Here is a 13176-nt window from a genome sequence, read left to right as displayed (position 1 = left end):
TTTCGTGTCCGTCAACAGAACTGAACTTTGTTTCAAATTGAGTTTTACTTCTTTGTGAGCCTATAAGTATAAACAAGCTTTTAATTTTTGTTAGCAGCAGATAGTGCATACCTTCAAAAGACAGCAGCATTTTGTATTCTGCAATATCATTTTGTATTCTGTAATATACACGCTTTAAGCAAGTGCTGTTTTTTCCCCCTACGATTGCTCTTCTCTCTTCGGTTTTTTTTTCACTTTGTTTTTTTTCTCTCATCATTATTGTCTGTATTTCTTGTGTTTTTCTGTAGTCTCCTATTCAAATGGTTCTGCGACAACAAAACTCTTACCTCCTAGACTGTTTAATGCTGTAGTTAAAAAAAGTACAGCTAATTTAAGGAAGGCTACACTGAACCCAAAGCTTTCAAAGCTAACTGTTTTTCAAAATCAAAGCTTCAACACAATAAAAAAAACAAATCCAGTTCTGTTTCTCAGACTTTGACATGACGACTCATCCAAAGTTGGCGGCGCATTGTATCCAATCTCAAACTGTCACACTAACAAAGTGTTTCTTCAACCCTCACTATTTCCATCTGTCGGTTTGTCTTTCCCACCCGACCCTTCCTCGCTATCTTCTGTAGGCTCCGAATCATTGTTGCCATTGAAACGCGTTCGAGTCCTGTCATCACCACCATCTTGTGCGCCGTTGTCACCAACTTCGTTTTCTTCGTTTTCGTCTTCCGACAGGCGATCTGGCGTCTTAGGTCGCGTCAGGTCGTGGTCGTCCGAAGAGTCTTGAGACACCTAAAAACCATTTCAAAACATTTGAACATTGCATCATACGGTTGCTTAGAGCATTGGTGTATATATCTTAATCACAACTAAAACCCAGAAGAAACAACAACAGTGTGAAAGCAAAACGAAAAAAACAAGGTACCAAACCCTGATAATGAAACAAACCACTTATGCTTCTCAGGCCTTTTCCCTCTTTTTTTTTTTTACAAGCCCCTCCACCCATCAATCTCACCAAAAACAAGAAGAGCAAACGCTCGATCGAGTCACTTTCGCAGTTCTGAATATTATATGAGGCATCAGATGGACAGGAAGAAATTGCTATTCACAACACAATACAGATGTAAATAATTTGATGTAAAGAATAATCCTATTAAGTTTGAATCAAATCCGATGAATAGTTTCAGAGATATGATATTTCAATTTTTTTCCTTCAAGACATACCTGTGACCTTGAAAAAGGTCAAAGGTCACCATAGCAGACGTCAAAGTGTAGAGGTCACTGGGAGTCACGTTCACATAAAATTTGAGCCCGGTCACTTTTATAGTTTCCGAGAAAAGCCCAACGTTAAGTTGTGTGTTGCCGAACAGAAAAGGCTAGTTATCTCCCTTGTTTTTCTGATAACGTTCGTAAAAGGCTACAGATGTAAATACTTTGATGTAAAGAATAATCCTACAAAGTTTCAATCACATCCGATGAACTTTGTCAAAGATATAAAATGTCTAATTTTTCCTTTGACACTGACCTGTGACCTTGAAAAAGGTCAAAGGTCAACGAAACCATCGTTAAAGTGTAGAGGTCATTGGAGGTCACGACTAAACAAAATATGAGCCCGATCGCTTTGATAGTTTCCGAGAAAAGTCCAACGTTAAGGTGGTGTCTACGGACGGCCGGCCGGACGGCCGGACAGACTAACACTGACCGATTACATAGAGTCACTTTTTCTCAAGTGACTCAAAAATGAAAACACACACACACAGTGACACACACACAATGACACACACAGAGTGACACACACACACACAGTGACACACACACAATGACACACAGTCACACACCCACAGTCACACACACACTAATCTTAAAATAGCCCTGAGTGAGAGGACAGCACGTTTCGCCCTGCAGTCCAGACTGACGATCTAACAGCGAACGAGAAGAAGAAGAAAATATCCCTTGGCGCCTGTGAATCAGCTGAAATCGACCGATCGGCAGAAAAACAATTTCTCTGGCAAAGGATATCTGCATTGACTGACCTGCCTCCTTGTAAATTGCGTGTGTAGACTGTTGAGGGGGTAGTTACATCGAGTGTTGTCCAGTTGCTGCTGTGCAATCGCTGGCAATTGGTCATTACTGATGTTCAACGACTGGTCACTCTGCATTGCTGTAAAAGTGAAACTGGACTAAGTATGATGTGTAAATAGAGCATTTCTCATCAGAAGTGGAAAGCAACTTAACAAGTACAACTACCACTGCCATCAGAAGTGGAAAAAAAAATACAACTGATCAATAAAAATCACCACCATACCATATACAATGCACACATCAGCAAGGATGAGGGAAGGGGATGTGGTAGTAGTCAATTACACAAGTGAAAGGATGGACAAAATCCCCCAGAAAGATAAAACCCCACCAGTTGACAAGAATCAACACAATATGTATAGCCGCACCATCAGAGAAAATCCTTTCAAAAGGAAAAAGGGCTGGAACTTGGAAGGTAAAATGCATAAATCATGACTGCTGATCAAAATAAATGTACAGTAAAACCTGAGTCTAGCGGACCCTTGTTGTAACGGCCACCTGCTACATACGGACAGTTTATCATGGCACGAACACGATTTCAACAATAACTAACCTTTAACGGGCGGACACCTGCCACTTACGGACGCGGACACGATTTTTCGGACCGTAGGAAGTGTAAACACTGTCACAAACGGACACAACGTACATAAAAACGCAACTTCGAAAACTCGACTGTTATGCAGTCAGTGCTCGGCAGCCGTAGCCGTAGCACAAATGGTTGTTGATTGGTTGTCCTGTCCCTTTTCTGACCAATCAGTGGCTTGTTTAGATGAAGACCCACTTTCGCTCACTCACTTTCGCTTCGCTCACTTTCGCTTTTCCGCATTGTGGATACAGTCACAACCAAAAGCAACAGTAGACTACTGTGTTTGAAAATGGAATCTCCAGCAGGAAAAAGAAAAGCGTTGACTTTAGAGCAGCGTGTCGCTGCCTTGAAAAAACTAGATAGCGGCCAATTATGCCGAGATGTGGCGAAGGAGATGGGATGTGGTAAAACACAGATCGCGAGGATCAAATCGGAAAAAGAAGACGTGATGAAGGAGTGGGAGTCAGGTGCGCAAATCGACCAAAAATTTGTGAAACGTCGGAAAACGCAATATGAAGACCTGAACAACGTGGTATGGGAGTGGTTTTGTACTGCAAGATCAGTCGAAGAATCTGCCTGTCAGTGGACCACTTATACAGGGAAGAAAATGCAACCATTTATCATTTACCACTCCCCCCTTCCCCCCTCCTACTAATCTCTCTCTCGATCTCTCTCTCTTTGTAAGCAATCGTTCGAAGGAAACAATAGTTAGTTGGTCGAGACACACTGCGGAATTTCCCGTTGAATGACTGATGAAGAGTCAGCTATTTTTAGCTTTGCGACGTCCGACTTGCGTAAGTTTGAATGCACAGTGTGTGTAGGGAACGGGGTAGGTGCTAAGGTGGGGGGGATGTTGTTGTTGTTGTTGTTGTTGTTTGCTACATGTATCATTTGTTTACTCACATGTTCAGTGAGTCTCATGTTCAATCCAATAAATACATACTACAGGACTGACAAAAAGTGTCTTGTTCATTTTACGTGCTCTTTGTAAAATATTGCCCCGGCCCCTCCACCTGTGAAGAAGGGACACCTGTCTAATAGGGACACTATTACCATTCCCCAAGGGTGTCCGTTAGAGACAGGTTTTACTGTACTAACAAATACGATTCTTAAATATATAACCAATAATCTCGCTCAAAGAAAAAAAGTCTTTCCAGTTCCACAAAGATATAAAAGATTGGTAAAGATGTAAAAGATATTTGTACAGATAGATTGGTAAAGATGTAAAAGATTTGTAAAGATAGATTGGTAAAAATGTCAAAGAAATTACTCACGTTTGACGACAGCAAAGGGTCGGTGTTTCTCCTCTGGGGAAGAAATACTGCGCGGCAGAGGCTGGGACGGACTGACGCTGCGTGACACCTCGCTCTGACTCCGTCGGTAATTCCCCCTCGACCTTCGACCCTCGTCCGACAGAAGAGACGCATCCAGAGACTCTCCGAGGCCAGAACTGCCTCCCACACTTTTGTGCGCGGTCTCTTCGTCGTCATGACTCTCAGGGGAGGATGAGGGCAAGGCCTGCTTTCTGTACGTCTGCTCGTCCCTCTCCTTCTCCCGCCCCGCAACCTTGCTAGCGGTGGTGGTGGTGGTGGTGGTGGTGGGGGCCTCGCTAGCGGGGTCGACGGACTTCTTGGAGACGGGGTCGCGACCCCTGACCTCTTCCTGCTTAGTGGGATCAATGCGGGCCGGAGAGCCTGACCTCCCCTTGCTGTCCGTCACGTTGGCAGCACCGGTAGGGGGCACCGGTGGTGTGGGGGTGGTGACAGGGGAGGTGGGATGGAGAGGCATGACAGGTTTGAGCTCCTCCATCTGCACCAGGCTGGGGTTGAGGTGCGGCTGCGTGGCAGGGTTGAGGCGCAGCTGGGCGGCAGACGTGACCGGCACGGTGGGGGGTAGGCGAGCAGCCAGGGTGGGGGCTTCCTGCTGCAGCTGCTGCTGTTGTTGCTGCTGTTGTTGTTGCAGATGTTGTGCCAGTTGTTGCGGCAGCTCATGCACGTGCTGCTCGGGGGGCTCCTCGCGCAGGGAGCTGGGGTCACTACGAGTACTCCGGGACACCAGCTGGCTCAGGTGCGGCAAGTTGTCCACGTTGCCGCCCTCCCCGCTGCTGTAGGACGGCTCTTCGCTCAGCAGCATGCTCAGGTTGGGCCGGTTGCCCACCGCTCCCCCTCCTCTCCCTCGTGGCTCTTGGCGGTTGTTGTTGTTGCCGTTGCGCAGGATCCCCCTCAAGGGGTACGCAACATCGGGCGTGGGTGCACCGGACGAGGCGTTCTCCGCGTTTGGCAGGAGCGGGTCGGTTTCCGTGAAGGCCTCGTCCTCCTCCCTCCGCTTGCCTGCAGCCTGCTGCCGCTTAGCCTGACGTTCCTTGTTCACCGCGTTGTTTTCGTCGTCATCGTCGTCACTGGATGGGATGTGAACCTTGTTGGGGTAGTTGTAAAAATCCTCCTGCCGCAGCATGGTGGGGCGAATGCCACCGTTGACATAGCTCGCCACATCCCCATTTCCCAGTTTTCCCCCTGGAGGGATGCTGCTGTAGAACGGCTCGCACATGGATCCGTCACCGGGCGACTCCTTCCCACCCTTGCCGTTCATGTTCATGAAGCCCTCCAGCATCGGCAGCGGCTGCTTCACGTCGCCCGAAGCGCTGGCGCCCGACTTTCCGCAGGCGCCGTTGCTTTTGCTAGACGAGGCGATGCAGCTGTCAGCACAGGCACAGCACGAGTTGTCGCTGGTGTTGTCGTTGTCGGCGCTGGCCATTGGGTAGTCCCTGGCGTGGCATGGCGGGTTCTCACTGTCCAGGCAAGCTGCAAGCAAACACACCCTCCACCATAAGACAACACTTGAACAGCCATTTCTTTTTCTTACTGTCCAGCCAAGCTGCAAGCAACACACCGTCCACCATAAGACAACAGCAGGCCTGTTTACACGAGTAATAATCAGGTCAAAAATCTGATAACCAAAATAGTCACCCAGTGGTTACAAACGCCAACATTAGCAACACAAACCTAATTTGAAGCGCATTTGAAAATCGTAGTCTTGACTCAAATGGAGTATTTGTTACCCCAAATCCTAAAAATAGTAATAAAGACTCCAAAATAGTATGGGCAGGGGCTCACATCCACGTCGGACATCGGACATACACGGATATTTTTTCCAAATGTCCGATACATTTTTCATGCAAGAGGACATATGTCCTATTGTTTTTGTCACATAGTGGTCATTGTCCAATTATGCTTTCATTTGATCAGGACATTGTCAGTACTTTTCAATTTACAGTAGTTTGATTTGCTATTTTATCGATGTTTTGCAAAGCGATGTGTCTCTCCAAGCAGACAAAACTTGGGGAGACTTTATGTGCTTTTTATAGAGAAGAGCTTCCAAGGGTCGCAACTCTGAATGCTCCAAGCCGGTTGACAGTTGCCTCCCTTTGCGTTTTTTCTCTCGAAAAAGCAACATGCCGCCGAAACGAAAATTGGTGCCAGAAAAAGGCCAGTACTTCAAATCTCTGCCATCATCAGCGGCGAGTACCACTGAAACTGAACTCCCTCCGGCCTCTGAGCAGCCAGAGCCAGATGAAACCGTCGCTCTAGAAAGTGAAACTTCGGTGCGGAAGAAAGACGTTACCCCTCCCCCCGCGCGTGGCTTCGTTTCAAGCTGGCCGACTTTATTCCCGTGGGTGTCGCACGACCCAAAGAAGCAACCGATGTTTTGCACGAAATGTCAGCAAACAGGCAAGTCAAACTCTTTTACCGTTGGCTGTTCAAAATGCCGAAAATCGGCGCTTCAAATTTACGTTTTGTTGCGAAAAAAATGTCCTATTGATTTATTTTTGTTCAGGACAAATGTCCTATCACTTTTGCATTGTCCAGGACATTTGTCCTATGCCACCTCTCATGGATGTTACCCCAATAAGTATGGGTAAACAGGTCTACAACAGCCATTTCTTGTTTCCACTGTCCAGGCAAACTGCAGCACAACAGACCTACCACCATAAGACAACAGCCCTTTCTTCAGCAAAGAAGCACAGTAAATATGCTCAGAACAGAACTGAAAACTGCCTGTACAGTTTTTCCCAAAGCAAATGTCAAGTTCAAATCGGTACAATGCGTGAATCGTTCCGCCTTGCTCTGTACTTCAGTTGAAAATGAAGGAAGTAGGTTTCATGAAATCCGGGAACGTAGAAGAAGAAGAAGGTTTCATGAAATGACAATTTGGGACTAAAAAGAAAACGGGTACCTTTTTGGGGTCACCAAGTCTTTAACCAACACTTCAACTTACCAATGCCACGTATCCACCCCTTGCGTCGTGCGAAGAAGAGGAAACCACCCAACAAAATTAACAGCACCACGATACACACCAAAGGTATTACAATCCTGTGAACAGATTGAAAAATATATATTGTCAAACATATATATATCTAATTTTCAAACCAAATTAAGCAAACATGCATACCAAACCACATGAGCCCCCAAAACAAAACAACAAGAAAATCCCATGGTCATACGTCACTCACCTCTCCATACATAATGTGAATCAACAATAAAATATTTGCTGCCCAAGCTCCATGAAATTATGTTCAAGAAAACAATGATTTTCTACTTATTGGCCCAAACTTGACCCCATTGTGACCTTTTTTTGTGTGTGGTTTTTACCCTTGCAGCTATTGCTAAGCTCACTCCATTGATGCTAGGCTGGTCAAAACAAAACACTTTGTGCTCAGACACTTGCATGACATCATTTCTGACATATTACATCATAACATCACCTGAACAGTGTATTAAAGACTAAAACACCACAGACACTAGGCTGTCACCTTAAATCAAACACTCCCACATCATAACTTGATACCTTTTCCATTATATTGTCTTGATAGCTCAGTGGGTACCGGTATATGACCTTAAATCTGACATCATAACTTGATCTATTTGCAATTATTGTCTTGATAGCTCAGTCGATATTTTCAGAAGTGATAAATCTTCTCCAGCAAATATTTTCATGCTGTGACCTTGAAATGTAATGAGGGTGAACCAAACTTTGGTCTTCAATCAATGAGTCTTATATCGCGCATATTCCGTGGGTACAGTTCTAGGCGCTCTGCAGTGATGCCGTGTGAGATGAAATTTTATACGGCCAGTAGATTGCAGCCATTTCGGCGCATATTTACCTTTCACGGCCTATTATTCCAAGTCACACGGGTATAGGTAGACAATTATTAACTGTGCCTAAGCAATTTTGCCAGGAAAGACCCTTTTGTCAATCGTGGGATCTTTAACGTGCACACCCAATGTAGTGTACACGGGGGGAGGTTCGGACACCGAAGAGAGTCTGCACACAAAGTTGACTCTGTGAAATAAATTTCCGCCGAACCTGGGATCGAACTCACGCTGACAGCGGCCAACTGAATACAAATCCAGCGCGCTACCAAAACGTACCCGTGTGTGAAATTTAGAGGCCTTAGCTTGCAAAGCATCTGAGAAAATCTGATGTTAATTTTTTTGTCCATGGCCAGCTGGCCTAACACGGCTCATTACTATGACTCTCCTGATTGCTCAGGTGAGTCAAAACAGCAATGAGAAAGTACTGTTCAGAACTACCATTACACACACAACACGGAGCTCTCAATGCCCATCATTGCCACATACTTTTCTTTACTGCTTCTCTCCATATTGTGTATCATTGTTATGTTATGCAAGGATTTTGCTGTCATGCTTGCTGGTTTTTTTTTCTTCTTCTTGTAACCATATCAGCTACACATTTTCCCACCGGAACAAGAGAAGGAATAGATAAGAGCTTTGCAACAAGACTCAATGCAAAAACCGAAAAGGTAAAATAAAACAGAAAAAAGAAACACTTACACATATGGGTCTGTCCCATCGCCTCCGGACAGAACGGTACCTGGCCTGCCCGTCTCGTTGCCAGTGTTGTCTCCAGTTGGCCTGAATGTGGTTATTTTTGTTGTGGCGGCTAAAATTAGAAAAAAAGTATATCTCCAGAGGTGCAAAGAGCTTAAGTGTGTACTCAACACATTACTTTGAACCTTACTCCTAGATCCTGTGATACCTGCGGTGTGAGGCCCCTCCTATGAAAGGACACCTCCCAATAAAGAACACTTTTTGTTGTCCCTTTGTCTCCGAGTTTACCAAAATACACCTGTCATGACAGCCCACCTAAAATAAAGGGACACGTTTGGCTGCATGGTCCCAAGGGTGTCCTTTCAAGTGGTACCTGTCTTGAAAGGACACCCTTGGGACCAGCCAAACTTGTCCCAAGGGTGTCCTTTCAAGACAGGTACCATTGTACCAAGCTCTATATTTTGGGCAAGAACCTTGATAGAAATGTAGTGCAGTGGAACCCCCCTTTAAGACTTCCGACTTTTTAAGACCTTGTTGTTTTTGTGTTTTTTCTGTTCATAACCTGTGTAAATCTACCTCCATTCTAAGACTCCCTCCTTTTTAAGACCTTGTTGTTTTTGTGTTTTTTCTGTTCATAACCTGTGTAAATCTACCTCCATTCTAAGACTCCCTCCTTTTTAAGACCTTGTTGTTTTTGTGTTTTTTCTGTTCATAACCTGTGTAAATCTACCTCCATTCTAAGACTCCCTCCTTTTTAAGATCTTGTTGTTTTTGTGTTTTTTCTGTTCATAACCTGTGTAAATCTACCTCCATTCTAAGACTCCCTCCTTTTCAAAACCTGATTTTTTTCAGAATCTTTGAGGTCTTAAATGGGGGGGGGGGGGGGGGGGGGGGTTCCACTGTACAGCAGTACCCGTGTTGAGAGAACACCCTTGGTACCTGCCAATAGTCTACCTATACTGCAGATGGCGTTTCAATCAATCAATCAATACGAGGCTTATATCGCGCGTATTCCGTGGGTACAGTTCTAAGCGCAGGGATTTTTTTTAATTTTTTTTTAAAGCAATTTTATATCGCGCACATATTCAAGGCGCAGGGATTTATTTATGCCGTGTGAGATGGAATTTTTTTTTTTTACACGAGAGATACTTTGGTTTAAACAACGAGGCAACAAAAAAAGTCCTTAACAGGGAGGTGTCCTCTCCTCAGGATCTGACAGGTACAGTGTATCACACAGATGTTTCTGTTGTGGCAAACATGTCCAACAGGCAGACCTGGGAACCCCTGTTTTGCACTCGGAATATTCTCAAACAAGCTTGGTGTATTTTCAGAAAAATAAGCGTACTCCACGCAGCATTTGAACATCCATGATTCAATAATGGCTTCACACGCGTCCGTCGCACCGTTAATTAAATTTACCAATACATTTAAAACAAATGCTTCAATACATTTAAAACAAATGCTTTTTTGAATGTTCACTGACAAAAACTGAAATCATGTGTCAAAACGCTGGATCGGCTTCCGGATGCGCTTGTCAAGAAAAGTAGTCTAGGACTTTTTTTCGTCGTATTTTTTCTCCGCTGACCGTACTTATCATATTTTAGACAATCATGCAGACAAAATAAGGCAAAATCGTATGGGTTCCCAGGTCTGTACAAAGTTTCACAGCTTATGCTTCAGTTGCTATCAAGATCTGACAAGCACAAAGGAACAGTTAAATTTGGAATGAAACTTAGGACTAGCCACCTTTTCTCCCAGCCTCATGACTCAATCATGAAGCCACTGCAAGAAAGCTTGAGAATTTTCCCTTCAACGTGTTTTAGTAATTGAATCAAAATGACATCAGTGATGATTGTGTGTGTGTGTGTGTGTGTGCATGATAGTGTGTATTTTTCTTCCTGTCGGTGTCCATTTTCTTCTTTGGTTTTAACAATTTTATTCAAACAATTACAAATAACAATGCCACATAAAACCAATCAGATCAATGGAGCACAACAAGCGATTTTCTTCTTTCTCAATTTCTGAAAGTCACTTACTCCGTCTGGTGGTTGTACTAGGTCCAGAATTTGTCGAATGATTGGGAGGAGGAGTGGGAGGCTTGGCACAAACCGCTTCCTTGCTGGCATCCCCCGGCTCCTCTGTGGCCAGTCCCAAGGCAGTGCAGCTGAAACATTTTCATTTTCATTACTCTATTGTCCCATCGCTGGTTAATTCAGGTCGCTTCCTCCCCAGTGGAAAGCTAGCAGCAACAGAGTTACGCTACACAGGTGTGTGCGGGTTTAGGTCTAATCAGTCACCTGGTGACCTGCACTTATGGCAGAATAACTGAGATCTTTTACATGCCACAGTTGTGACACGGGGGTGGAACATGGAAACCGTCTCTGAGTCTGCACATAAAAGTTGACCCGTGTCTGTCCCGGCCCGGATTCGAACCTGCGACCCTAGGATCACAAGTCCAGTGCTCTGCCAACTGAGCTGCCGGACCCCAATGCAAGAGGAAACTACGTCATTTAGCTACAATGTCTTTTCTGTACTGGCAGAATGTACCAATGTCTGGTTAATGATCCATACACAAAAGTTCAAGTGGCAGATCAAAGTTGGGCTATGTCAAAAGTTATAAATAATTTTCACAATTTCAGCAGAGCTGAAACATGCAAGTGGACATTCCGTCATTTTGCTACAATGTCCCGAACTCTCAATGATGTTCCACACATTTCAACAGAGATCTGTACAATTTTCAAGTTCTTTACATATATTTGATACTGTGTGGAGTTTCAGTCACACATACACATACAGTCGAACCCACCTAAAACGAACACGCTAGTTACGAATTTTGACTTATAACGTATTAGTTTTAAGTTCCCAACTGAATACCTCTTTCTTCATGCTTAAAAAAAATGCTTGAAACGAATTCTTTGTAACGAATTTATGCTTATAACGAGCACTTTTTGGATTCCCAAGCATGCATAATGTCTGTAATTTACTCACGCTTATGACGAAATCTTTAAACTCGTCCCGAGATCGACATATCATATCATTTGCATAACGAACCCGTCTTTTAACACACACGTTTTTCATCGCCCCAGAGCCGCTTTGTCTCTAAAAGTCACAAGGCTACAAGGATCTGCGTGTGAGGCGAGATCAAAGGCAGGTCCATTGTGATGGCTGGGTGGCCTTCTTTATAGACACTGACCTTCTTCCCAGGGGTCATTGACCCAGTTTTAGCTATGAGAGGTGGTTCCCCTTTCATATGAGAGAGGAAACACTTCCTGCACCCGGGTCAGTGACCGAGTTTAACCTATGGGGATTAACCTATGGGGCGGTCTCTTTGATGTCTCGAGAGGAAATTTGGACAGGGTAGTACATGCACCAGAACTGGTGGAAAAAATGAAATCGGAGATTGATCAGAATGTACATGTACATGCTTTTACACGACTTTTCAAATTTTACTTCTAAAATTGTGACAGTAAAAAAATCAATCAATTCTCTTAATGCGAATTTCGGTTAAGACGAACTTATTTCCCGATCCCCAGTGATTTGTCTTAAGCGAGTTCGACTGTACAATCAATATTACAAAAATCAGACAGTTATTTTTCTTGCAAAGCGAGACGAAGGTTTGTGAAGCCAATGTTGGTAGATATAGCCCCTTTAAACAAAATAGCCCAGGTCATTAATGCGGCAACAAAAATCAGCTTTACTTACTTTCTCTGATGACGACACAGCCTGAAATAGTCCAAGTCTTGAAAGGTATTCTCTGGACATTGTACACATTTACCTGTAGATAAACAAAAAAATATCTTACACTCAAACCTGCCCTCCACCTGTCCATAAAGACTACCTGCCACTGGAGACCACCCCAGTGGTTTTTACTATATAAATCACCTGTCCATGAAGACCACCTGCCTGTCGAGACCAAAGACCACTCAATTTCGGTCCCAAGTAACGGTTTCAACCTGTCATGGAAGATCGCCCGACGTCTTTTCTAACTGGTCAAGGCCATGGAGGTGACACCAATGAGTGTGACATGCAAGAACAAATTTCAATGTTATTACAAGCTGACAATTTCCTGACAATTTACTAGGTATTGTCATGCTAAACTTCTACGAAAAATGTTTTCCACACTTGAGCCATCGTTTAGATGTATTTACAAAAATAATATCAATGTTCAAACATAACATGACGCCATCACAATTTCAGATTTAGGCAATTTAATGATCCAAGAACAAACAAAAAGAAATGTTGGTGGTGTTTCTTTATTGCTAGGCCACACATCCATCAATACAAACAAGATAAGCAGGTAAGAATCTCTAATTGGGTCAATTACCTGAGCTTGAAATTGCCATAACATGACACCAAAACACTAAGTCAAAATGCAGCATGGAGTTCAAAGACAAAATACCATCAATACTAATCCAAAACAGAAAACATAGATAATGTTTGTGTGTCTCCAAAATACCATTTATGAAAATACTAATTATAGTCATCAAAATAAATCAATAATAGAGCCATCCTTCACTGGATGCTGCGTAATACCCGAAAATGCCAAAAATTAAACCAAGAACACGCCCAAATCAATCATTTTGGCATTAAATAATAATAAAACATTGTTAGATACATTATTTCCTTTGGAGAAAAAAAAGTGGATGTGTTACCTTGTCTTTAAATGAGAGGGAA

General features: G+C 43.7%; 1 protein-coding gene across 1 annotated transcript in view; it reads right to left on the bottom strand.

Moving 5' to 3' along the window:
- Window positions 1–217: 217 nt before the first annotated feature.
- LOC138978622 (uncharacterized) overlaps window positions 218–13176 on the bottom strand; it is a 64599-nt gene continuing 51640 nt past the window's right edge. Inside the window, exons 6-12 of the mRNA XM_070351385.1 lie at window positions 12205–12277; window positions 10539–10666; window positions 8506–8614; window positions 6929–7023; window positions 3928–5454; window positions 2022–2149; window positions 218–780 (exon numbers count right to left, since the gene is read on the bottom strand). Coding sequence (XP_070207486.1) covers window positions 550–780; window positions 2022–2149; window positions 3928–5454; window positions 6929–7023; window positions 8506–8614; window positions 10539–10666; window positions 12205–12277 — 2291 coding nt within the window. The 3' untranslated portion in view covers window positions 218–549. The remainder of the gene's footprint in view (window positions 781–2021; window positions 2150–3927; window positions 5455–6928; window positions 7024–8505; window positions 8615–10538; window positions 10667–12204; window positions 12278–13176) is intronic.

Source organism: Littorina saxatilis, linkage group LG10 (assembly GCF_037325665.1).
Source record: "Littorina saxatilis isolate snail1 linkage group LG10, US_GU_Lsax_2.0, whole genome shotgun sequence".
NCBI classification, from domain to species: Eukaryota; Metazoa; Mollusca; class Gastropoda; order Littorinimorpha; family Littorinidae; genus Littorina; species Littorina saxatilis.
This window is presented reverse-complemented; position numbering and strand designations above follow the sequence as displayed.